The sequence below is a fragment of the Marmota monax genome, unplaced genomic scaffold (assembly GCF_021218885.2).
Source record: "Marmota monax isolate L192 unplaced genomic scaffold, Marmota_monax_Labrador192_F-V1.1 WCK01_AAM20220418_F8-fsc00021, whole genome shotgun sequence".
In the NCBI taxonomy this organism is placed as follows: domain Eukaryota; kingdom Metazoa; phylum Chordata; class Mammalia; order Rodentia; family Sciuridae; genus Marmota; species Marmota monax.
Window position 1 is genome coordinate 23,546,681 of NW_026695228.1, and position 26,861 is coordinate 23,573,541.

The 26,861-nt window shown below is 40.5% G+C and overlaps 2 protein-coding genes and 2 pseudogenes across 2 annotated transcripts; 2 read left to right on the forward strand and 2 right to left on the reverse strand.

Annotated features, from left to right (window-relative positions):
• The first annotated feature begins 3,720 nt into the window (after positions 1-3,720).
• On the forward strand, positions 3,721-4,774 carry LOC124087682 (olfactory receptor 7A17-like; annotated as a pseudogene).
• Positions 4,775-11,216: 6,442 nt separating this feature from the next.
• Positions 11,217-12,164, forward strand: LOC124087683 (olfactory receptor 7A10-like). Its single transcript, XM_046436657.1, has one exon. It carries the CDS (start codon positions 11,217-11,219, stop codon positions 12,162-12,164), a length of 948 nt encoding a protein of 315 aa, XP_046292613.1.
• Positions 12,165-14,261: 2,097 nt separating this feature from the next.
• Positions 14,262-15,054, reverse strand: LOC124087684 (olfactory receptor 7A10-like; annotated as a pseudogene).
• Positions 15,055-18,865: 3,811 nt separating this feature from the next.
• LOC124087686 (olfactory receptor 7A10-like) lies at positions 18,866-19,822 on the reverse strand. Its single transcript, XM_046436658.1, has one exon. It carries the CDS (start codon positions 19,820-19,822, stop codon positions 18,866-18,868), a length of 957 nt encoding a protein of 318 aa, XP_046292614.1.
• Positions 19,823-26,861: the final 7,039 nt, after the last annotated feature.

Here is a 26,861-nt window from a genome sequence, read left to right on the forward strand (position 1 = left end):
AAACAAGGGGGAGAAATGAATTACAGTAGATGGGGTAGAGAGAGAAGAGGGGAGGGGAGGGGAGGGGAGGGGGATAGTAGAGGATAGGAAAGGCAGCAGAATACAACAGACACTAGTATGGCAATATGTAAATCAGTGGATGTGTAACTGATATGATTCTGCAATCTGTATACGGGGTAAAAATGGGAGTTCATAACCCACTTGAATCAAAAGGTGAAATATGATATGTCAAGAACTATGTAATGTTTTGAACAACCAACAATAAAAATTATAAAAAAAAGAAAGTAAGACAGGGTTGTATTTCTGTTTAGTAAAAGGAACATTGAAAGGTTCTTAAAAGACTGACATAAATGGCTACCTGTCCAGAAATATTGAAGGAGACCTCCTTGCTCATGTCTCACAACAAATCTGAAGAACTTAAAGACTCAGTATGAAAATAAACAATTCATTCTAGAGGAACATTGGGGAAATGACATATAAAACTTGTGAGTGGGAAAAATCATCTAAAATAAGGCAAGAAACTCAGGAGTAATAAGATACACATATTTTACTAAATAGAATCTAAAATTTTTGGTGGTCAAAATAATCATTCCCAAAGTTAATAAAGAAAAATAAACTGGAAAATTCCACCCATGGTAATACTGATAAATTTCGAACATGGGCACGTGATAATAACAAGAAAATCGAGAGTGGAAGCAAGACAAAAATAAGGAAAAAGGGGGTCCTTGTGTGAAAATAGAAGAGCAATCAGGGAGCAGAAGAAGGGATTGAGGGGGAGGGAGGAGGGAGGGGGAAATGGAGGAACGGTGGTTGAATCTGACCTCACTTTCCTGTGTACGTATGTGAATGTACCAGGGATTTTCACCATCATGGAGATCCACAAAGCTCTAATTAAAAGTAAATAGCAGAGGAAAGGGAACAGGGGGAGGAAGGAAGGAGGGAAAAGGGAATTCCTGGGGACTGAATTGGAGCTAATTGTATTTCATGCTTGTATAATTACATCCAAATTAATGCTAATGCTATGTAGAACTAAAACAACCTCATTAAAAAAAATAAAAATGAGCAGATAAAAACGCTGCTCCATCTCAGAAATAAAAAAAATGCCCTCCTTTCCTTTGGGTCCCTCTACAGATAGTGCACATTTCTCTTTTCCATACAATTGTTTGCAAAGGTCCTGGGACACACACTCTGCTTTCACTGAAACCACTCTGAGCCTCCACTCCCTCTTCTGATGGGGATGCTTTTTCCCTCACCCCATGGTCATCAAGGACCTGCCTGGCATTGCTGAGCTCACTGTTCACTCCTGTTTTTAGCATATGGTAAATACATGCATCACTGCATAATCAAATAATTGAGCAAACAACCACAGCAACCTATGGCTCTGGGTGAGGCTGTATTGGCTCCCAAGTGACCTTAGGGCCATGTTCTTGGCTTCCAGCCTGCTCTCTGATGCCTTCCTGCAGCACCTGCTGGGCTCTCAGACTCACCTGGGCAGGTTCTGAATGAAGGGTCTCATGGAACCAAATTCTTCCCTGGATGTGCGATGATGGAGACTGAAGCAATGTTGTCCAACTAGCCAGCAGGAAGGGGTCACACATCAGTCCCTGAGCCAGATGCCAGACTCCTAAGTAAAAAAAGCTGTGTCTCATGCAATTCAAGTCTGAGGCAGCAACGGAGAAGGGCAGGGAGCTACCTCCAGCTCTGTGTCTGCTCATTAGGCATCATGTTCCTCTGGGACTTCACTTTGCATTGGAAGCACTTTTTTTTCTTGCTGATTTCTGCTCCCAAGACACCAAATTAAATTCCAGGGGAATCACTCTTTGTTTCTTCTTCTCCGTGTAATCTTCTGACCTCCAGAGAGCTGAACTCCTAACACCTGACCCAACCCTGACTGAAAGTCTTCTCCAACATCTTGGATGGATGAATCTGTCTTGGCCAGGTCCTCTGGATCCACAAAACCTTAGCTTGTGTTGGGGACACAGCCCCTGATATTTTGAGAAAATGGATTATTTTCTATGATCCTTGCATATGTAACACTTTTCAGTATTTAAAAAATACCATGTTTGTAACCCATGTGGAGAGCGGTCATTGAGTCCTGTTTCTATAAATATTTTGATCATTCAAAGAGGTAGTTGGCTATTTTTATGGATGTAGTCCTGAGGTTAGCAACTTATATGAACTCTCTTTGTTAGTTTTTACAAGAAGTTCATTCTTTGTGTTCTGTTCCACCATGAACCTCATTCTACATTCGTACAAATCATGCTCAGGATGGTTAATGGGACCTACACAGTTGTGCCCAGTAGGAGTTAGACTCTCAACATGGAACAGAATGGAAACACCCTGACGACAGGGACTGCCTACTCTTTGCCACAGTGCCCAATAGACATTTGGGCTCCACACATAAAGAAAGAAAACATAAATGTTTAAGGAGATGAACATGCTAATAACCCTCATTTGATCATTGCGTAGGGTATGCACATTTCAAATAATGCCTGTGCCCCATAATTATTTATGATCATGTGTCAATGGGAAATATATTTAAAAATCATGTCTTTTGCAAATGATCAATTTGATTTCCTCTTTCCCAAATTTAGGTGGCCTCTTTCTTTCTCTTATCTACTTGCTCCAGCTGGAACTTCCAGTACTATGATGAGTACTACTGATGGTGGGCATGCTGCCCTTGTTGTAGGTCCTAGAGGAAAAGCTGAAAGCTTTGCAGTATGATATAAGCTGTGGGTGTGTCACTGGTAGCCTTTATTGTGCTGAGGACCATTCCTTCTACACCTAATTTGTTGAGAGCTTTCCTGTGAAGTGATGTTGAAGTTTATCAAGTAGCTCTTTCTATACCTATTGAGATGATCAGATAGTTTTTTGTCCTTCATTCTGTTGCTGTGATGCACCAAGATTGACCTGTGTCCTTTTGTTCTTCAGATAGATGCTACTCCATAAGGGTGTCATCATTTTAATGTGCTGTTGGGTTTGGTTTGTCGGTATTTTGTTGAGGGTCTTTGCATTGATCTTCATCAGGGACCCTTCCCTGCAATTTTCTGTGTCCTTGCCTGGAATTGGTATTAGGGTAATGTTCTCCTTACAGAAGGAGCTTGGAAGAGTTCCCATCTGTTTTATTTTGGAGGGAAGTTTAAGAAGCTTGCTGTTAGATCTTCACATGTTAGGTAGAACTCAGCAGCGATGCCATCAGGTCCGGAGTTTCTTGGTGGAATACTTCTTACTGCTGATTCATTCTCTCCACTCCTATCAGGATGTTCAGATTTTCCATTTGTTCCTGATTCAGTCATGATGTTTTCTGTTTCCAGAGATTATTTTTCTCTCAGTGTTCCCATATATTGGCATATTTTTATGGTAGTTTTTTGATTCTTCGTGTTGCTATGGTGACAGCTGTCATTTTTCCACTTTCATTTGATTTTGCTTAATTTGATCTTTTAGATTTTTTAGATGAAAGTGATTTTGTTCAGAGGAAAATATCAAGTTAGTTTTGTTGATCTTTTTTATTGTTTTGCTAGTCTCTATTTCATTGATTTCTGCTTCAACTGTATATATATATATATATATATATATATATATATATATATATATATATATTGTGTGTGTGTGTGTGTGTGTGTGTGTCTGGGTTTTCTAGACAGTGGGGCTACAAAGGGGAATTTGTTTGCATTAAGAAGCCCCAATTTGGCCATCACCAGAGAAGGGATCACCAAGCTAATGCCTCCTCTCCTCCGAGCACTGAGTCCAAGCTGCAGGCAGCCAGGTTCTGGAGATGGCTGCAGACTCCTCACTTCCCAGACTGCTGCCTCTCCCCGGGGACCTTTGCTTTACATGGAACCAGAAAACCACATGGGGACTCCAGGATTTCTCCTCCAGGGACTTTCTGAGAAGCCAGGGATTCAGTCTGTTCTCTCTGGGCTGTTCCTGTCCTTGTACTTGGTGACCATCTTTGGCAACCTGCTCATCATCCTGGCCACCATCTCAGACCCCCACCTGCACATACCCATGTACTTCTTCCTCTCCAACCTGTCCTTTGTAGACATCTGCTTCACCTCTACCACCATCCCCAAGATGCTGGTGAACATCCAGACACAGAGAAAGGCATTACCTACGCAGGCTGCATCACCCAGATGTGCTTCTTCACCGTTTTTGGACTGCTGGACAATGGACTTCTTACCGTGATGGCTTATGACTGCTTCGTGGCCATCTGCTATGTGAACCCTGCACTACACGGTACTCATGAGCCCCAAGCTCTGTGCTCAGCTACTTCTCCTGAGCTGGCTCATCAGTGTTCTGGGAGCCATTCCTGAGAGCGTGAGGGGACTGAGGCTCTCCCCCTGCACAGATGTGGAAATCCCACACTATTTCTGTGAATTCCCTGAGGTCCTCAAGCTCGCCTGCTCATACCTTCATCAGTAGCGTCATATTGTACATAGTGACAGGTATTATGGTTTATTTTTTCACCTCTTGCTGGGATTTTTTCCCCTTATTCTAAAATTGTGGCGTCTGTCCTGTGAATCTCCACAGCAGGAGGGAAGTACAAGGCCTTTTCCACCTGTGGTTCTCACCTCTCAGTTGTCTCCCTGTTCTATGGAACCTGCCTGGGGGTCTACCTCAGCTCCTCAGGGACACGTGCTCTTGGACAGGGGTGTTGGCCTCCACCCTGTACACCCTGGTCACCCCCATGGTGAACCCCTTCATCTACAGCCTGAGGAACAGGGACATGAAAAGGGCCCTGGGAACACATCTGTGCAGACTGCTGACCTCATGATGACAGTGATACTGACCCTGTGCCTGGACAATTATCACCAAGGATGACGGAACAGGTGCTTCATAGTTTGGACACCGAATCACCCTGACTCAACTAAAATATAGATGCTTTGCTTATTGTGCTTAATGACAATTTATAAATATTCTCTTACAAAGGGTGTCTTTAATCCATGGCCATTTTGTATTTATTTCTTTTCAATTTGTAGGAAAAATTAAATTCTTTGTTGGATGTATATGTGTGGTTCTAACTAATGTCTTCCTTTTACACTGTATTCATTGGGTCTACCAGGAATTAAACCCAGGGGTGCTTAACCCCTGAGCCACATCCACATCCCTTTATATATATATTTTTTTGTTTTGTAACAAGATTCTGCCCATGTCCGGTGTGGGGAAGGAGCAGATAACTGTCACAAGTGTGGGCCAGCTGGAAATAAAAGCTAGAAAAGTAATACCAAAAAAACAAAGACAAGAATTACATATTCAAAAGTGGGAGCATTTACAGGGTTGGACAGACCTGTTGGGTTTGATCCAAACAAAGAGAAAAGACCATGAATGCTTTATTTATAGCAATATATACCAAAGGGACTCAGTAAAAAGCTTCTTTAGGAAAACAGGATAAGAGTGGGGAAAGCAGGTAGCTTGGTGCTTGGCAGGTTATGCCCATCTCTCTGTGGCTGTGTTTGAACCTGGGGCTGTGAGCTAAGGCAGGGTGCCATCATGATCTAGCCTTTATCAAACTGGGGAATTTCACCCAGGACCTCCCAGAAAAGGCCTCTCTGCCTGATGATGGCTCAAACAGACCCATAATTCACACACAGCTTCCAACAGCTAAGTTGCTAGGGCCTCACTAAGTTGCAGGGGCTGGCTTTGAACTTGAGATCACCCTGCCTCAGCCTCCCATGCCAGCAGGATCACTGGCTTGAGCCACTATGCCAGCCATCTTATACAGTCTTAATGAAGTTCAATTTGTCTCTTTTCAAAAATTCCCTTTCCTTTCTGTAGATCACAATTTGGATCATGAAAAGTATTAGAGCTCAAAAGTAAGCCATCCCAACTGTCCCTAACTTACCAGTTTTGAACTTTAAGATGATGTGAAGGTAATAGACATTCAGTAGAAATCCTACTTCGCATTCTGGGTGTTTAGCTTTTCCCAGGCTAGTGATATGTGACATAAAGCTGAGCAGGAAAGAGCAACCCACAGCTCCCAGTCATCCACACCATCAGATGAAAACGTAATGAATAACTTGATGAATTAAGAAACATCATCTTCATAGATATTCTCAAGAGCTGGACCATACTAAAACAGATTAAGAGTCCAAAATCCTGACTGTGGCTACTTAAAGCCACCATGAGTGGATCAGAAATAGCGTCCATTAGTCCAACACAGCATAGGGAGGTGGACTCAGGCTCTGAGCTGCCTGCCTGGATCCTGGAAGGACGTCCACTCCACCACCCTCCCTGTCTCCCAAGAATAGCTCAATACTGGACTCACTTTCTGTGCCAGGAAACCCTTGTGATGTCACAGTGACCTGAGCCAATGAGGAGCAAGGTGGTGGTCACCATGGCAGCTATCTGTGGAGCATCTGCTCTGAGCAGGTCATTTCCTGTGAGATTTAACCTACAACTTAATTCACACAGAAACTGAAGAAGGAGGAATCTACCAAGTATATAAGGAGCCAAGGTCTATAAGTTTGATTTCCTGTCATAAAGGATGTATACAAGGGCAAGTGTCAACTTGTCTAGGCAGAAGCTGAGCTACTGAGTCCACATCTGACCACCTAAGAACAGAACTGAGGTGGGTGGAGGCCTTCATGATGGAGAAGGCTTCAGAATGCCTGCATTCCACTCTGATGCTGGACCACAGCCTCTGTGCTGAATAATGGAATCACCGTAACTACATCTAAATATACCTTTTATAATTATCAAGTGTTTCATTAATGACATTTCTTGTTTTTTAAATTTTTTTCTTAGTTGTAGTTGGACACAATACCTTTATTTTATTTATTTATTCTTATGTGGCACTGAGGATTGAACCTAGCACCTTGAAAGTGCTCGGTGAGTGCTCTACTGCTGAGCCACAACCCCAGCCCAGTTGTTTCTTAACTTGTGTTCCAAGCATGACCATCCTTACATGTTCTGTAAAAAGCCTCATGAAGCAAAAGGGTAACTTCCCATGGTATTATTAAAAAATGAATGCAGTCCTCTCCTTTGATGAAGGGGGAATAGCCATTTTCTGAAGATAATAATAGATGTGTTCCCTCTACAAGCCAGTGCTTTGGGTTCCCAAAGACTAAGAGTCGGGTACCTCAGACTTAATACATCAAAAGTTCTAGGGAGGTTAGACTTCTAGAGGGCAGGACACTTCATGGAGAAGGAGCATCAGAGACTGGATCCACCGGATTTCTAACCAGATGTCTTGGGACTATAAAAAGAGCAGGAAAAAGTTCCTTTCTGCTCTGACCAGTGTCCCATAGGGACATCAAGTGATCAGGGACTGAAGTAACTAGAGGAAATGTACCTAATGAGCAGACACAGGGAGGTATAATAGACACTCTGATGTCAATCAGAGGATACAACCTTGGATCGAACAAGACGTGGTCATTTCTTTTGAATCCTGAGTCAGGCTAGGCTCCAATGCTTCACTCCTTCATATCATCTTATATGGGCACAGGATTTCACTCTCCATCATCAACCGGTCAGGGAGGAATCCAGACTTTTACTGGGAGGCTGATTTTCAGAGACAACATCCAGGTGAGTCTGAGAGCCCAGCAGGTATTATAAAAAGGTTCAGCAAGAAGAGAAGGAGGCTGAGGCCACCTGAGAACCGACCCAGCCCAGTCCAGAGCTGAAAGTCACTGTGTGCTTTCATCTCTGACTAATTCATCTGCAATTTATTGAAAGTGTTTTAAAGGGTGTATTTCTGAGACTTGGCAGTGTGTAGATCATTGCTGACAGAAATGGAACTGCAGTTGGGTGGGTCTGAATGAAGAAGTGGTGCATGGTATTATTGGGAAATATCCAAGGAGGTTCACCATTAAGGAGTAATAAAATTGTGTACTAGGCATGGCGGGATATTCATGAAGCTAGGGTCTTTTCCTCTGTAGTTTTTACAGGAAGTCTATTTAAGCCTGTTTTTCTCTTCATTATGAAGGCCAGACTAATACTCTGCATAAAAAAACCTCTTTGTAGTAAAAGTTAATGAGACACCTTCTCTCATGCAGGGTGTTCACATGAAAAACAAATAAATTTTGTTTGGTAGGTAAAGAGACAACTAAGGGCTACAAAAATTCTTTCTCTACTGTTGATGCTGAATATATTTTGAAATTTGTTAGGTTTTTTTCCTTGTCTTTGTGATTCCAAATTTTTTATGTAAGCTCTATGTTTTCATGGAGTCTGGTTTTTATCTTTTAAATCTCAAAGTAAGTACTGGAATTTTTTTTTCCACTGAATTTTCTGCTTGCCATCTGGTTCTCTTGTTCATGTACCAGACATGTTTTGGAAGGAAGGTATGTGAGACTTCATGAATCTTGTGTGACCAAATCTTCCAGTCACCTTGAGTCCTCGTCATCTAGTCACCTTTAAATTCAGAGAGTTCTTCTGCATCCAGATATCTGTAAAGTGCCTTGTATATCTGTTGCCTTCTGATTTCATATCAGATTTTCCTTACTATGACAGTTTTGCCTTTGATGACTGCTTGTCTTTTGATAAATAACCACCATCTCCTAATGTCTTGTGGAACATATTATTTTGCATTTAACTAAGGATTGTCTACATATTTTTAAAATAAACATGCCTTTATACATACAAATATCAGTATTTTGGGGGATCCCCTTTTTACAAAAAAAGCATAAAAATTGTTTTCTTGAGGTTCCTGTGAGAAATAAGGAAGATCATGCATGTAATGAGTCCAGCTCACCCAGAGGGTAGGAACTCATGAAGGGAGCAATGGTAATATTTTAATCACTGTTATTAAATTCTTTCCTGTTGCCACTGTGTTCTGTGTCATGAGCACATTTCACATCATTTATATGAAAGATGAAATTATAACCTTAGATATTGTTTCTTCCTTTCTCCTAAACAGATCTATCTTTATTATTTTATTTCTATCTCTTTGTCAATTAAATCTTGACTTAGAGATCCAGGTTGATGTGGTTAAATGATGGCTATTTTAGATAGTTTTGATGAGAATTTATTTTAGGTTATTGCTGAATTTTATTTCATGCGGTTGTTTTGAGTGCATTTTGCTAGCCTGATCCTTCTGTTTATTGTACAATCTCTTAATTTCTTACATTTTTTTTCTATATAAATGCCCACCTTCATGAAAACACAAAAATGTGAACAAAGCAGGTAAGATCTCTGCTCATTTGGATTTTACATTTTACTGCCAAACCCTGCAGACAACAATGAAATAAATGCACCTATGCTATAACACCCTTGGGGATAAATCCTATGTGGAAGAGGACAGGTTGTCATGACAGATGCAGGATTCTATAGAGTGCTACAGAGTAAGCAGTCCTCAGAGCAGCTGCACTTGAACTTTTACATTCAAAAGTAAGAATAATACTTCTTTTTATTTTTTTTATTTCTTATTGATTCATTTCTGTTACATACAACAGTGGGATACATTTTGACATAAGCACAAAGGCAAGGAATTTAATTTGCTCTAATTCAGTTCTGAGCACTTCCCTCCTCCTTCTCCCAAACTTTCCTATGTACATACATGAATACACCAGTGAATTCAACACAAGACGCATTAAAAAAACTATAAATACGTCTCACAAAGTTTAGTGAAGGAAGGGAGCAGGGGGAGAGAATCATGCTTCTAACATGCTATTGAATTTGGTGTTACTATTAATTTGAGGAGCATTTTGGCATCTATGTTTATCAGGAACATTGACCTGGGAGGATCTTTTCTTACAGAGCCCTTTTCTGTCCAAATTGTGACTCTCACAGTACAGACAACTGATCCTAACCCACACAGAGAACTCAGGAGAGATTCAATTAGATTCACCAGATGCTTTTGAAATCAAAATAATGGGGGCTGAGGTTATGGCTCAGTTGGTAGAGTGCTTGCCTCACATGCAGAAGGCCCTGGGTTCAATCCCCAGCACCAACAAAAGAACAGTTGGCTTTGAATAAACTTTAAAAGAAAAATCAAAATAATGCAAAATTGCACTTAAAAAACTAAAATAGTCAAACTCTTGGATGCCAGAATACGATGGTGGTGATGGGGTAGTGGAGGACAGACACATGAGTTATTTTAATGGTTATAAAGCTAGACTTATATATGATGGTGGGTTTCTAGATGCTTGCTCTGTGACTTCCTGCCAAACGCTAACTGTATGATATTGTGTATGTATGAAATTACTGTTAGGGTAGGTCTTATGTTAAATGCTCTTAGCCCAGGAAAAATGAAATAAAAACCAGAAGGGACACAAGGACACTCTGGGAATCAGTAGATGTGTCTAAAGCATGGGATGTGGTGATGGGATCACTAGGGTTTGCATACATCTAAATACATCCAACCAAGCACACTGCATACATGCAGTTCTTCATATATCAACTGCACCTCAACAAAGCTGCTTAAAACAAAGCAAAAGAGACAACGTGTGGTCCAAAGACCCTCTGCTTATGGAGAAACTTAATACCTCTGCAGAAGCAGCCAGGAGGCCAGCTCCTTCCTCGACATTCAGACACAATCTCTCCACCTACGTCTTGCTATCCTGGCTGCCTCTATGGCTCCCTTTGGAACTGGGGTGTATGCAGCGAGCCCCATCCTCAGGGCTGCGGCTCTGTTCACTCCTCCAGGTGGGCTCCTGCAGGCAAGCACAGGTTTCTGCAGACAAACATATGGGTCTCCTCCTCCTTGAAGTCTCTTCAAGTGCCAACTTCTTTACCTGTATTTCCTGCGCCCCTATAAAAAGTAGCACTTCACCTACTCTCCATATCACCTGTCATATTTGATCCAGGGAAGTTGCACTGTATATGTTGAACGATCACTGCTTCTTTTGTTTTTAACTCATACATGTTTATGAGATGCCATGAGCTGTTTCAATGTATGGATACATTCTATAATGTTTAAATGTCTCTTTCTCTAAACATGTACCCATTCATTATGGTGTAAACATTATAAAAATCTCATTCTAGCTCTGTTATTTGAACTAATTAACCTATTAATATTTCTTCTTCAGGATTGGATTGTAAGTGATTTTATATTGAAGGTATCACTGCCTAGACAGTGCCAGGAACATCATTTTAACGCAGTTTACATTCCTCAGAAGCATGAAAGAATTGCTCCCGAAAACTGTAGAATATGCAATATATTGAGGACAAGGCAGAGAGGAACAGGAACTCCTAATCAGAGATGGCACAGAGGATCTTCTAAAAAGATCTGATACAAAAAATAGTTGTATTTTTCTCTTTCTAGTGTTCACCTATAGCACATGGAACCACAAAACGACACACAGATTTTGGAATTCCTTCTTCTGGGATTTTCAGAGGACCCAGAACTGCAGCCCCTCATCTTTGGCCTTTTCCTGTCCATGTACCTGGTCACTGTGCTGGGAAACCTGCTCATCATCCTGGCCACCATCTCAGACTCCCACCTGCACATGCCCATGTACTTCTTCCTCTCAAACCTGTCCTTTGTGGACATCTGCTTCACCTCCACCACCATCCCCAAGATGCTGGTGAACATCCAGACACAGAGAAAGGCCATAAGGTATGAAGGCTGCATCATACAAATTTATTTTTTCACATTACTTGTAGGGTTGGACAACTTCCTTTTGACCGTGATGGCCTATGACCGGTATGTGGCCATCTGTCACCCCCTGCACTACATGATCATCATGAAGCCCCAGTTCTGTGTGTTGCTGGTTCTGGCATCCTGGATCACAAGTGCCCTAAATTCTTTACTGCAGAGCTTAATGGTGTTGAAACTATCCTTCTGCACAGACATGGAAATCCCCCACTTTTTCTGTGAACCTAATCAGTTGGTTCACCTTGCCTGTTCTGACACTTTCTTAAATAATATGATGCTCTATTTTGTAGCTGGGCTGCTGGGTGGTGGATCTCTTGCTGGTATCCTTTACTCTTATGCTAAGATAGTGTCCTCCATCCGTGCAATCTCATCAGCTCAGGGCAGGTACAAAGCCTTCTCCACCTGTGCATCTCACCTGTCTGTGGTCTCCTTATTTTATTGCACACTCCTGGGAGTGTACCTCAGTTCTGATGTGACCCAGAATGCACACTCCAGTGCAACAGCCTCCGTGATGTACAGTGTGGTCACCCCCATGCTGAACCCCTTCATCTATAGTCTGAGGAATAAAGACATCAAGAGCGTTCTGAAAACACTATTTGAGAGAGAAACTCTGAAAACTCTTGCATCTTAAAAATTACTGTTGATTGCAGGACTTGAAAGCTCAAAGCCAGAAATTAAATGATTTTGATCCAACTGTAGAAGTGCCACTTGGTCCTTCTATTTATTTTATAGAGTGTTTGTTTCCTTGATTTCAACTTCTCTACAAGTTATTTAATTCTCCTTGCTAAGCTTTGTGCTCTCTCTGGCGTCCAAACATCTCTGACATCTCCTCTATCATTTCTGTATTTCCTCGAAGTTATCTTCAAAACTGGATTGGAAATATGGTAATTCCCATTTATCTCAGGAGTCAACATGGATTTCTGGAGAATAATTTCTCCTCAAATGACATAAATCACAAGTTATTTATTTCTTGTTGACATTAGAAGCCATAATGTATCATTGTACTCCTTCCACAAAGAAATCGCACTTGACAACCAAGGCCTCTTGTGTAATTAAAAAAAAATTATGTAATTGTCCATGAACTTTTATTTTTGTAATTTATATGTGATGCTGAGAATCAAACCAGTGCCTCATGCATGCTAGGCAAGCGCCCTACCACTGGGCTATGACCCCAGCCCTCTTGTGTAATTTTGTACTAGAGGAAATCCCGGGACCACAGTTTTGCCCTTGTGGGTCGCCTGCCTGCAGACATCACTATCTCAACTGCCCTTTCTGATGATGTGGCCTTTAACAGAGCAGTGAAATTTGTGACTGACCCTCGGCTTTTCTTGTCATTTTCAGGATTCTGTTTTCTTACCCAGCTTGGTGTCCACAGTGTCTACTACCATCACTGGCAAAAGAGAGAGAGAGAAAAAAAGATTAGCTAATACATATCTCCAAGTGAAGTCCACATGGAAAGTTTCTAACAGACTAACTCCACATAGGGACATTACCCTGGATTATCTGATGAAGCCAAAGCAAACACAAAATACCTTAAATATGGAAGAAACTGTAGAAAAGTCATTGTGAAGATAATGCACTGAAAGCAAGACCCCACCTTCCCTAGCAGACCTGCTTTGGTCATTATGAGCTCTACACATGCATCAGCTTGTCACACCACACCACACCACATAAATATTGTTAAGACAAAACAAATGAAAATGTAGGGGAAATGTATAATATATTGCATATCACAGAAACCAACATTTTAGTAACCATTTTTATAATTAAGTTAAATCCAAAATAGCAAATTAGACATAAATGAATTATTTGAAACAAACTAGAATTTACAGAAAAAAAACTTTAAAAAAATGGTTGAAATATATGAACCTGTGATTTAGAATGATAAATACAGTTAACTTATAAATGCAAAAAGGTGCTCATTTTCATGACTATACCAAGAAATTTACATTAAAACATTAAGGGACCCTTAAGAATTCTTACTTTGGAGTTTATTTCTGTGATTACAACATCTGGTTACAGAGCTTTTCTCTTTTGGGGAGAATTACTGAAGTAGGAGTTTATATAGGAAGTTTTCCATTTTATTTGAGCTTCAGCTACTGCTATTATAACACTTCTCTAGAAACCACTTAATATCAGACCTAAGAGAATGGCCTGATTTACACAGTCTCCTAAAGAACTGTACTAGATATTGCAGTTGCAAACACAGGTAAGTTATAGTACTGAATTTTAAGAAAACCCTATTGGGCATGAGGAGAAAAAAATCAGTAAATTGGGTAGGACTGAAAGGAGAGAGAATCAAATAAAACGGAAGGAAATCTTTGATGCTGAAATCATTTATATTACTTCAGAACAAGTCTTTGTAAATAAATCTTCAGGGTAACATTTCCAAAGAAGCACAAATAACATCACTTCCAAAAATATAAATTTAAATATTCAAGATTCGATTTATTAAAAAATTAAAAAGAAATCATGACTGTAGATAACTGAAAAATTGGGTGGCTGCACTAATTAAAAATTAAAATTACTCTATTGTTTAATTTAATAGGTTCTTGGTACAAATACATAAAGGTGGGAAATTCTCTGTGGTATGTTCAAGTGTGTACATAGCATAATTTGGTCAATTTCCTCAAACCTGTAAAGGAAAGGAAAGATGGGCAGGGAGACCTGCCACCCTGACCTCCCTGATCATAATCTGCATTCACACAAATCCCCAAGTGATTCATATTCATATTGACCCTGGAAAAATTCTGGTGTTTCTCAAACTCCCCATGTTGACCTCTGTGTTAGGTAACTCTCTGGGGGTGACCACAGTGTACATTACTGAAGGTGTTGCAATGGAGCGTGAGTTTGGGGCCACAACAGAACTGAGGTACACTCCCAGGAGTGTGCAATAAAATAAGGAGACCATGGGAAATTGAGATGTACAGGTGGAGAAGGATTTGTACTTGCCCTGAGCTGATGAGATTGCACAGGTTGAGGACACTATCTTGCAGTAAGAGTAAAGGATGCCAACAAGGGGGCCACCTCCCAGAAAGAAAGAAGCAATATATATATATATATATATATATATATATATATATATATATATATATATATATATATATATATATCACCACCTCATTGAGAAAGGTGTCAGGCACGGTGAATTGCCTGATTAAATTCACAGAAAAAGTGTGGGATTTCCAAGTCTGTGCAGAAGGACAGCCACAACATCATTAAGCTTTGTAACCATGCATGAAAAAATTCACAACCCAGGACACCAGAACCAGCATTACACAGAGTCTGCAGTTCATGATGACCATGTAGTGCAGGGGAAGACAGATGGCCACATACCGGTCATAGGCCATCACAGCCAAAAGAAAGTCATCCAACCCAAAAAAGAGTACAAAAAAGTGAATCTGGGTGATGCAGCCTGCATAGGTAATGGCCTTGCTCTGGGTCTGGATGTTCCCCAGCATCTTGGGGACGGTGGTGGAGGTGAAGCAGATGTCCACGAAGGACAGGTTGGAGAGGAAGAAGTACATGGGCGTGTGCAGGTGGGAGTCTGAGATGACAGCCAGGATGATGAGCAGGTTCCCCAGCACAGTGACCAGGTACATGGACAGGAAAAGGCCAAAGATGAGGGGCTGCAGTTCTGGGTACTCTGCAAGTCCCAGAAGAAGAAATTCTAATTTTCCCTGGTTCCATATGCATGTGACTACCAGAAATGAGAAAAAGCATAAAGAATTTTCCCTAGACAGGTATTACTCACATCATTGAAATGAAAAAAATACATATTTTTCTGAAAATAATTAATTTAAGGAGTAGCTCAGTGGTGGAGTGATTGCCTAACATGTGCAAGGTCCTGGGTTTCAACCTTAGCCCCACAGAAAAAGAAAAAGAAAAACCAATGGAAAGGAGAAAAATTAACTTCCATAGGAGATCTGTGTATCTTATCCCCTAAGGGATCCTGTGCCAACTCTATAATGAATTTCTACTTTAGTGTATGGTTCACTAGGAAGTCATATATTTCAGAATTGTAAAGATTTTCATGCATTTCAGAAATACAAATCAAACACCCCTGATGAACACTTTGTGTCTTGGCGACTGTGAATTATGCATAGTAAATTAGGAAGGTCAGTTATCTCCCCAACATACCCATTTCATTTCTTTGGCTACATAGCCAGCTGTAGGATATCTGGTTCGCATGGTGACTCTATTTTATTTTTGTGGAACCTCCCTATCTTTTTCCATAATGACTTCATTAATTTGCATTTCTACCAACTCTGAATAAGGATTCCCCTTTTCTTCATATTCTCACTGGCCCTCTCACTGATATCTTTGGTCATTTTGATAACAGCCCTCCTAACTGGTGTGAGGTGATATTCTACTGCAGTCTTAATAAGCATTTCCCTGATAATTGGCATTTTTAGCATTTTTGATATGGCTATTTTTTGTTTGTATGTGGTAGAGATACACAGTGGAATAATATTCATTATTAATGAAAGATTGAATCCTGTCACTGGGGACAACGTAATGCTGTATTACTCAGTATATAATTATAGTTAACACTAATATATTACATATTTTAAAATAGCTAAAGGGGAGGATTTTGAGTATTCCACCACAGAGAAATGATCAATGTTTCAGGTAATTAAGCTGATTGCCCTTATGCAATTATTACACTACTTACACAAGTACAAGAAACATATAGTTATACCTATAAAGTTGTACAATTATGTTAATTAATAATAAACAATAACTAATTATTAAGTATGAACTCTATTGCATCAGTAATACGTATAAGGACAAAAATCTCCATTACCCAGTGAGAGGGAGATAACATAAGGAAAATATTTTAAGATCACTTAATATGTCCCATGGTGATGGGTACCATGAAGAAAAAAAAAAGAGTAGAGAGGTGGTTGTACTTTTGCAGAAATGCAGGGAAAACCAGCAGGAAGAGGGGCATCCAAAGAGAGACCACAAGGAAGGCAGGGCAGGAACCACAAGTGATCCTCAGCAGTGTGGTCTTCACTGGGGGAATAGTAAGTGCAGAGATCCTCAGAAATGTGATTGTTTCAGGAAACCGAGGCCTAAAAGAATGGCCTTGGCAAGGAGAAGGTATAAGAGGGGGAGAGATGAGAGATGGTGTCAGAGAATGTTGAGGAATGAGCTGGCCTCATTGCTCTCTGAGGCTACAAGGTACAGGGAGCCCTTCATCTACACCCTGAACCACTTGCCCTTATATTTGCTGCAAAGATATTCTGTGAATTGCAAAAATATTCCCTTCTTGCTACCACCTGAGGGTTAAATTCTGTTCTGACCTCTAGCTGCTAAGAGTCACCCTGGAATATATAAGCTCAGGTACCCCTTCTCTGAGCCATGAGGCACATAAACACACACACACAACACACACACACAACACACACACACACACACGAACACACAACACACCCTGGACCCTGGGCTCATGGTTTTATTTCTGCATGGCCTCTCGGTCCCAATCACCCTGACAAGGCTGTGAGTGTCGACAACATAGCTGAGATGATCTTTTCCCTACAGAATGCAGACAGGGCACCTGGAGAGTCCACTCAACACACTTTCCATGAACAAATGAGCAGACCCACTTAAGAATGCTGCTCTTCTTCCCTGTGTTTACAAAGGAGCATGAAAATCTGCAGTCAACAGAGGGAGAAAGAGAAATAGAGAAGGATGGGGAGTGGCAGAAAAGGAGAGAGAAGGCAAAGGGGTGGATAGAACATGAAGAGGTGAGAGCAGAGACAAGATGAGCTGATGTGGACCCAGGGGAACAGGACCTTGCAAGCCCAGGTGTCTCTTCTCCAGGAGGAAAAGGCTGCCTTGGTTTTGGCAGCATTCCAAACCCAGTGACCCTTACTGGGTGACCAGCAAAAACTATAAACAGCAAAAGGAAATTTGCCAAAAGACAAAAGTAGTGACATTTTTTAACCTACCATTTAATGTTTTTAGTAGTGTATTGCAGTAAAACCTAATGTTGGGGTCCTATTGACACAGTCACACATGCATGGAATATAATTGGGTCCACATTGGTCCCCAGTACATTCTCATTCCCTCCTCTTCTCCCACCCACTAACCCTAACCCTTCCTGATGTCAAGGCACCTGACAGATTGTACACTTCAAATAATAAAATGACCTAAGTCAAAAATCAACAATACACAACAGCAGATGCCAAAGTATGTACAGAAAGTTGAGAACTTTTAATATGAAATGGCACATCTGTCTTCCCTGCTCACCCAACCTATTGGCTTTTCCCTAGATTCATAGCAGATAAGGCAGGCCTCTTTCTGTTTTAAAATTCACACAGAATTATATTCCCTGAGAGCCCAACTAGCCTGGCCTGCAGCCCAGAGATAGTGGTGTCTGTTGCTAGCTTATTTAATTTATTAATGGATTTATAAGATACTAAAAAGAGAAGTGATCCAGAAATCAGTAACACAGGGTCACTGTTGAACATTAACTTATAGTCACAGAAGCTCAATTAGATGGGGGATGGGAGGCATGAAGTGGCTCAAATTAAAGTAAAATGTAAGTCTGTGTACCTTTGCAATGAAGCGGAATTAGCAAATCCAGTATTAAGTATGGAGAGATATGCACTGGAGGGAGCTCATTTAAAAAAATACAAAGGAGCATATTTCAGCACATTTTCTTATTTGTGAGAAAGATCCAGATTTAGGATTTTTTCATCCAGGCATGGTACACACTTGCAATCCCAGTGACTCAGGAGGCTGCAGCAGGAGGATCACATATCCAAGCAATCCTCAGGAATGTAGTAAGGCCCTAAGCAACTTAGCAAGACACTATCTCAAACAAAAAACAGAAAGGGCTGTGCCTATGGCTCAGTGTTTAAACAGCCTTGGGTTCAGTCCACAGTATCAAATTTGTTTTTCTCATTTTTACTTCCACAATAAAATTATGAAAATTAACTTCAGTTGTTATATGCAGTTTTTCACATGTGAATACTCATTATGCATATTTTAAGCAAAATGAACAATTACTTAGCATGACATTTGTCATTTGAGATTATTTGTAAAAATATATCTTATGGGATAAATGAGAATTTTCAGATATTTCTCATCCAAAATGTGAATAATTTGGGGCAAGCTGGAAAATGACAAGGTAAAGGGTTGGATTTCATAGTGATCACAGTGTGCAATAAAGTGAAAGGTGTAGTGGAATTGTATGTTGAATATGAAATCAAAAAATGAAAACTCTTGTGTTAATGTAGAAGGACCAAGTCCTGCTTCCACATTCTGGTGAAGAATCCCGGATTCTGGTTCTGAGGCTCTGAGCCCTGCAATCATGGGCACTTATTCAGTCTCAGCACAATTAACAATTTTATTTCCTGTGTCACAGAGTCTCCTCAGAGCGCTCTTGACGTCCTTGTTCCTCAGACTGTAGATGAAGGGGTTCAGCATGGGGGTGACCACAGTGTACATCACTGAAGCGGTTGCAATGGAGTGTGAGTTTTGGGTCACAGCAGAACTGAGGTACACACCTAGGCTTGTGCCATAAAATAAGGAGACCACGGAGAGGTGAGAAACACAGGTGGAGTAGGCTTTGTACTTGCCCTGAGCTGATGAGATTGCTCTGATGGAAAACACAATCTTGCAGTAAGAGTAAAGGATGCCAGCAAGGGGGCCACCACCCAGCAAGACAGCAGCAAAATATATCACCAGGTCATTTAGAAAGGTGTCAGAGCAGGCACACTGAACCACCTGGTTAAGTTCACAGAAAAAATGTGGGATTTCCAAGTCTGTGCAGAAGGACAGCCGCAATACCATTAAGCTTTGTAACAATGCATGTAGGAAACTCACAAACCAGGACACCAGAAGTAGCAATCCACAGAGCCTTTGGTTCATGATGACCATGTAGTGCAGGGGGTGACAAATGGCCACAAACCGGTCATAGGCCATGATAGTCAAAAGTAAGCTATCCAACCCAGCAAAGATTAAAAAAAAGCACATCTCAGTGATGCAACCTGCATAGGTAATGGACTTTCTCTGTGTTTGGATGTTCACCAGCATCTTGGGGATGGTGGTGGAGGTGAAGCAGATGTCCACAAAGGACAGGTTGGAGAGGAAGAAGTACATGGGCATGTGCAGGTGGGAGTCTGAGATGGTAGCCAGGATGATGAGCAGGTTCCCCAGCACAGTGACCAGGTACATGGACAGGAAAAGGCCACAGATGAGGGACTGCAGTTCTGGGTTCTCTCCAAGTCCCAGAAGAAGGAATTCTAAACGTAGAGTATCATTCCCTGGTTCCATATGCATGTGTCTACCAGAAACGAGAAAAAGAGCATAACTAATTTTCCCATAGACAGATATTACTTACATCATTGAAATGAAACAATACATATTTTGCTGTACATAATAATTTCAGTAATGAGTGTGTAGCTCATGTTGGAGTGGTTGCCTAACATATGCAAGGCCCTGGTTACCATCCACATAACTCAAAAAAGAAAAAGAAAAGCCAAGAGAAAGGAATGAAATTAACTTCTATAGAACATGTGTGGCTCTTGTCCCCTAAGGGATCTGAGCCACCTCTGATGGGAAATTCCTGTTTCATTTTCAAGGTTTCACTAGGAAGTCATGCATTTCAGAATTCTAATGAGAAAGTTATCCAGGCCTCTGAGAAGTATAAATTAAGCCCCCCTTATGAACATTTTTGTTGTTTCTGTGTCTTGGCTACAGTGAATTGTGCATCATTCAACATGGAAGGGCAGATCTCTTCAAAATACCCATTTCATTTTCTTTGGCTACACACCCAGTAGTAGGATTGCTGCATCAACTGATATCTGTATTTTCAATTTTGTGGATTATCTATATTGTTTTCCATAATGGCTTCATTAACTTGCATTCCCAGAACTCTAGGAAAGGATTCTTTTTTTTTCTACACATACTCACTGGCACATAATATCCTTGGTCTTTTTGATAATAGCCCTTCCAACTGGAGTTAGGCAATATTCTACCATAGCTTTGATTAGCATTTCCCAGATGATTAGCAACTTTGGCACATTTCAGATGGCTATTGGCTATACAGATACACAGTGGAATAATATTTAATTATTATTAATAAATAATAATAAATTATTAATAAAGTAATGAATCTTATCATTGGAGACAACACAAATGAACTTGGGGGACATTTATGAAGTGAAACCAGCCAGATACAGGAACACTAATGCTATATGATATCATTCCTGTGTGGATTCTGAGAAATTTGATCTCATAGAATGTCAGCAGAGCATGATGGTCACAGAAGCTGAGGTGCATTCTGGGCCCAAAGGGATAAGGAGAAGCTCCTCAAGGGGAAAAAATACAGTAAAAGAAGAGGAATAGCTTCTGGTGATGTATTGCACAGTAGGGTAATTATAGTTAAAAATAACATGTTCCCTATTTTAAAATAGATAGAGGGGAGGAATTTGAATGTTTGTTACAGAGAAATGATAAATGTTTCAGAAAATTAAGCCAATCATACTTGTTCAATTATTATACAATTTATACATGTATGTAAATATAAAGTTATTTTTGTGAACTTGTTTAATTAAATGTCAATTAAAAATAAAACAATAACTGATTACGGAGTACCAAGTACGTTTCACGCATTGGATAATCTGCATGAATTAAAACAAAGAAGTCCCCATTATCCAAAGAGAGGGAAAGAACATAAGCAAAGATGGTTAAAATCACCTAATATGTTCCATGGTGATGGGTACTAAGAGGAAAAAGAAAGAGTAGTGATGTTGTTGTAGTTTTACAGCAATGCAGGGAACACCAGCAGGAAGAGGGGCATCCAAGTAGATACCACAAGGAAGGCAGGGCAGGACCACAATTCATCCTCAGTGGTGTGGTCTTCACTGGGGGGAGTGTAAGTGCACAGGTCCTAAGAAACATGCTTGTTTCAAAAAACTGAAGCATAAAAGAAATCTGTTGGCAAAGAGGAGGAAAAAGACTGAGAGTGATGAGAGATGGTGTCAGAGAATATTAAAGAATGAGCTGGCCTCACAGCTCTCTGAGGCTACAAGGGACAGGGAGTCCTTCATCCACACCCTAAACCTCTTGTCCTTAGATTTTCTGCAAATACATTCTGTGGATTGCAGAAGGATTCCCTCCTTGAAGGAGACCCACCTTGTTATACAAAAATACATATAAGAGGATGTGAGGTGAAGGGGAGAAAAAAATAATTAAATAAGAGAGAGTGAGAGAAATGAGTTATGGTAGATGGGGTAGAGGGAGGGGAGGGGAGGTTAGGGGAGGGGAGGGGAGGGGAGGGGGATAGGAATGGGGATAGAAAGGACAGCAGAATACAACAGACACTTGTTGGGCAGTCTGTATAAATGGGGCTGTATAATAAATGAGATCCTGCAATCTGTACACGGGGGGATAATAAGAATTCATACCCCATTTGAAACAAATGTATGATAAATGTTATGTTAAGATCAATGTATTATTTTGAGCAATCAATAAATTTCTGATGTTTAAAAAAAAGGATTCCCTCCTTGCTACCACCTGAGGGTTAAGTTCTAGACTCTAGCTGATAAGAATCACCCTGGAATATATAAGATCAGGTCTTCTTTTCTGAGCCCTCCATGAGGCAAAAACTCACTCACACACTCTCACAGCCTGATTTCTGCCATGGCCTCTCTGCACCAGTCACCCTGACAAGGTTGTGAGCTTCAACAAAACAAGCTGAGTTTGTCTTTTCTCTGAAGAATGTGGACAGGGTACATGGAGATTCCACTTGACACTCTTTTCATGAACAAATGATTGAACCCACCTTATATACAAGCAGAGATATGATAAATTGCGGTATAAAAGTGTATTAAGAATTGTAATGCAAAAAACTGAACAAGAGAGCTCATGTATAATGGCATAATTTGGCATGAACATACTTTATATACAGAGTTATGAAAAATTGTGCTGTGAATAGATAATTATGAATGTAATGCATTCCACTATTGTCATGTATGAAAGAAATAAAAAAAGGGAATGCTCCTCTTCTTCCCTGTGTTTAAAAAGGAGCATAAAAATTTGTGCAGTCAACAGAGGGAGAAAGAGAAATAGAGAAGGATGGGGAGTGAGAGAAAAGGAGAGAGAAGGCAAAGGGGTGGACAGAATATGAAAAGGAGAGGGCAGAGACAGAGCGAGCTGACGTGGACCCAGGGGAACAGGACCTTGCAAGTCCAGGTGTCTCTTCTCCAGGAGAGAAAGTCTTCCTTGGTCTTGGCAGTGTTCCAAACCCAGTGACACTTTCTAGGTGTCCAACAAAAAACCATAAGCAGCAAAATAAATTTGCAAAAAAACCAAAGTAATGGCATCATGTTCTTAATCTACATTTTAAATGTTTTCATTATTGCATTGCAGTGATACATAATGTGGTGTCATTTTATGTATTTTAGTTGTAGATGGACACAATACCTGTATTTTATTTACTTATTTTTATGTGGTGTGGGGATCAAACCCAGTGCCAACTCCTGCTAGGCAAGCTCTCTGCCACTGAGCCACAGCCCCAGCCCTGTCGGGGTCACTTTGACACAATCTCACATGCAGAGAATCTATTTTGCTCCACTTTAGTCCCCAGTACCTCCCTTTTCCCTCCTCTCCTCCATCCCACTGTTCCTCTTCCTTGTGTCAAGGCACCTGACAGACCATACACTTCAAAAGAAAAAAAAAAAATAACCAAAGGTCAAAAATCAGCAATTCACAAGAGGAGATATCCAAGGTACCTACAGCAAAGTGGGGAACTTTGAATATGAAATAGCAGATCTGTCTTCCCTAGTTCTGCCCCTTTCACCTGGCCTGTTGGCTTGTCCCTAGTTACGTAGCAGATAAGACAGGCCATTCTCACTATTTTAAAATTCATACAGAATCATTGTGCCTGTTCACTGAGCATATATATAATCATTCCATATATGTATGTGAAGTGTGAGGATCACATCAGGGTAATTAGACTTTCAATCTCCTTAAGTCCTTACCATTACTTTGCTTCTTTTGTGTGTGTGGCATCATTTCATGATTGTTCTTGGGTTTGGGGCTTTTTAAAATTTTTTCTACATGTTATTTTGTTAGACATAATAATTATATATGTTTATGGGGCATATTGTGATGTTTTGATACATGAAAATATTGCATAATGATCTAAAAAGGGTGCTAGCAAGAAAATGTAAAAATAAATTGCTTGAGCCTTGTAAATAAAAGATATGGAAGTAGAGTAAAAAGTTATAATTGAATTTTTCTTATGTAAAGATATACAAACTCCAATATACTTGTGGATGATGGATATGATCTCCAGTAAAATGATGAGGAGCAATGCCTACATTGAATCGTGGAAAATCAAGAGGCACAGAGACCTAAGAGAGACATGAAAATAAGTTGGAAATATGTTGAAAAGTTGACTTATTAGTGCACGGAGTGCAGAAGAACTATCAGCTTCATTTTCGTTTAAAGCAAGGATTCACAAGTCAAGAAATATCTGATTGTTGAGTCACATCTTTCAGAATGAAAAACCCTGCCAGGAGCCCATAAACTAACACTGTTCTATTGGAAAATATTAGAATCTGTAGACTTTCAGAGACTCCCCACAGATACATCTCCACTTATGTGCTGTGCATATGTAAATTAAACTAAGGGTAACATGCAAAATCAGTGAAAAGAAAAACTCTAAAAAAATTTTAAAAAAATACAATGAGAGGGAATACACTCCACCCTAAGCAAAGGGTCTTAACAATTTGAAATAGAGAGGTCAATGGCCATCTCCTTGGGTTCATGTTGACAGGTTGTGAAATACTTGCAGTGTAAACCTCTTTGGCATAATCATCTTCACTTATTAATTCATTTTCCATGTGGATACCCAGAGAGGAAGACGATTCCATGAAATATCTATATCATGATTTTCTCCTGAAGGAATTTATTTATAGAAATTACTAAATCTGGATCTTTCTCACCAATATGAAAATGGCTGAAATATGTTCCATTATAACTTTTTTTTATAATGAGCTCCCTGCAGTGCGTATCCCTCCATACTTAATACTGGATTTATCCATTCCCCTTCATTGAAAAGGTAAGCAGACTTACATCTTACTTTATTTGAATCACTTCATGCCTCCCATCCCTCTTCTAATTGAGATTCTGTTACCATAAATTAATGGTTAACAGTGATCCCGTGTTGCTGATTTCTTGGTCACTTCTCCTTTTTAGTACCTTATAAATCCATTAATAAATTGAGCTAGCTGAGGACACCACCATCTCTGGGCTGCAGGCCAGGCTAATTGGGCTCTCAGGGAACCTCAGGTGGAAGCTCCTGCCTTCATTCTCTTCAGTCCTCTCCTGAAGTGTCTGCTGGGTCCTCAGGCTCACCTGGGAGGCATCTGTGATGGGAGGGTCTTCATGCACAGGCTTCAGTTCTTTCCTGGATGTTGAAGGTGCAGAGTGAGACTGTGACCTCAGAAAATAAAACAGAAATGGGTGCATCTTTGGTCCTGAAGTCAGATTTCAAGATCCTGAAGAGTCAAATATGCCCCAGGGTGTGCACTCGGGGAGAGCAGGAGCAATCACAGCCTACAGCTTTCTCTATCTGCTCATTAGGCACATGTCCTTCTTTTTACTCCAACCTCTAAGCACATGATTTCCCTGCAGGACTCTGGTCTATAATCAGGAAAGGAAGAGTTTGCATAGATTCCCCTGAGATCAGAGTGGAGTGCTATTAATCTGCCTCTTTTTATCACCAATCCATGAGCCTCACCTTCCTGATGTCCCACCACCCATCACCACATCCACCCTTTGTGTTCCACTTTTATTCCCATGTCTAAAACTAAGAAACCTGCCCTGGTTAGGTATCTTGTGTCCTCAAAACACTGATTCACATTGGGGACAGAGTCTCTGGCATCTCCAGAAGTTTTCTCTCTCCCTCTTTAACAGAGTGAGCTGTGTTTTTTTGAAATGTGAAACCACAAGATGGCACCTCCTGCACTCATCACACTTTGCTGACAATACAAGAAATTTTATGCTGGGTAATAAACTTACATTTCTATAATGAGGGACCAAATGATGGTTCTTGATTTTGTATGTGATAAAGACATAGAATGATAGAAACTAAATACCCTGCTATGTTATTAATGAGGTTGCCTGAATGGAGGAACTCAGGACTGTGGCAAGATCTCAGAACAGTGTGGGCTTCCCATGTGTGGTGCAGAAGGGAGGCTGTATGAGAGGTTCTTAAGTAGTAGAAGCCACAGTGTAAATCACACGTCCATCTGTACTGTCTCCATAGTATCTACAGAGCAGAGAGTGAGAGCAATGAAATGTTAGATGCTAACATTTCTTATTGTCCCAAATCTGTTTATTTCAATATCCAATATTTTTACCCCAATCAGAAAGCAAACTTCACCACAGTCTTCTGTACATTTTATGTCTGGATTGACAGAAAGCCACAGCCCATTATCAACAAGTCAGTGTTCTTTTTCATTTATCTGCTCTTGTTTGAAGAAAGTACACAGGGTAATTTAAACACAGGATGCACCATGACAGCAATTACAGCTTACAGTTACATGGGACAAAGTGAACAGAAATCATGGGTTCAAGAGGAAAGGGGAACACATCAAAATGTGAACAGTTTATAAACGGCTTCCTCAGATGTCCATCACTTTTTTTCCTGTAACTTGGCTACAGTGAATAGTGCATCAGTAAACATGGAAGGACAGATATCTCCTACTACACCCATTTCATTTCCTCTGACTATATTCCCAATACTGTGATTCCTGCATCATGTGATAACTGCATTTCAATTTTTAGAGAACCTCCATATTTTTTTCAAAATGGTTTCATTATTTTGCATTCCAAACAACTCTGGATAAGGAGTATTTTTCCTCTACATACTCACTGGCCTTTATTATCTTTGAACATTTTATAATAGACCTTCTAACTGGAATGATTTGTCTTATTCAGCATGGCCTCTCAGCCCCAGTCACCTGACAAGGCTGTGAGTGTCAACACCACAGCTGAGATGATCTTTTCCCTACAGAATGCGGACAGGGCACCTGGAGAGTCCACTCAACACACTTTCCATGAACAAATGAGCAGACCCACTTAAGAATGCTGCTCCTCTTCCCTGTGTTTAAAAAGGAGCATGACAATCTGTGCAGTCAACAGAGGGAGGAAGAGAAATAGAGAAGGATGGGGAGTGAGAGAAAAAGAGAGAGAAGGCAAAGGGGTGGATGGAATATGAAAAGGTGAGGGCAGAGAGTGAGCTGATGTAGACCCAGGGGAACAGGACCTTGCAAGCCCAGGTGTCTCTTCTCCAGGAGGG

Coding starts and splice junctions, on each gene's coding strand:
- LOC124087683 (XM_046436657.1), top strand. CDS start 11,217: ATGGAACCACAAAACGACACACAGATTTTGGAATTCCTTCTTCTGGGA.
- LOC124087686 (XM_046436658.1), bottom strand. CDS start 19,822: ATGGAACCAGGGAATGATACTCTACGTTTAGAATTCCTTCTTCTGGGA.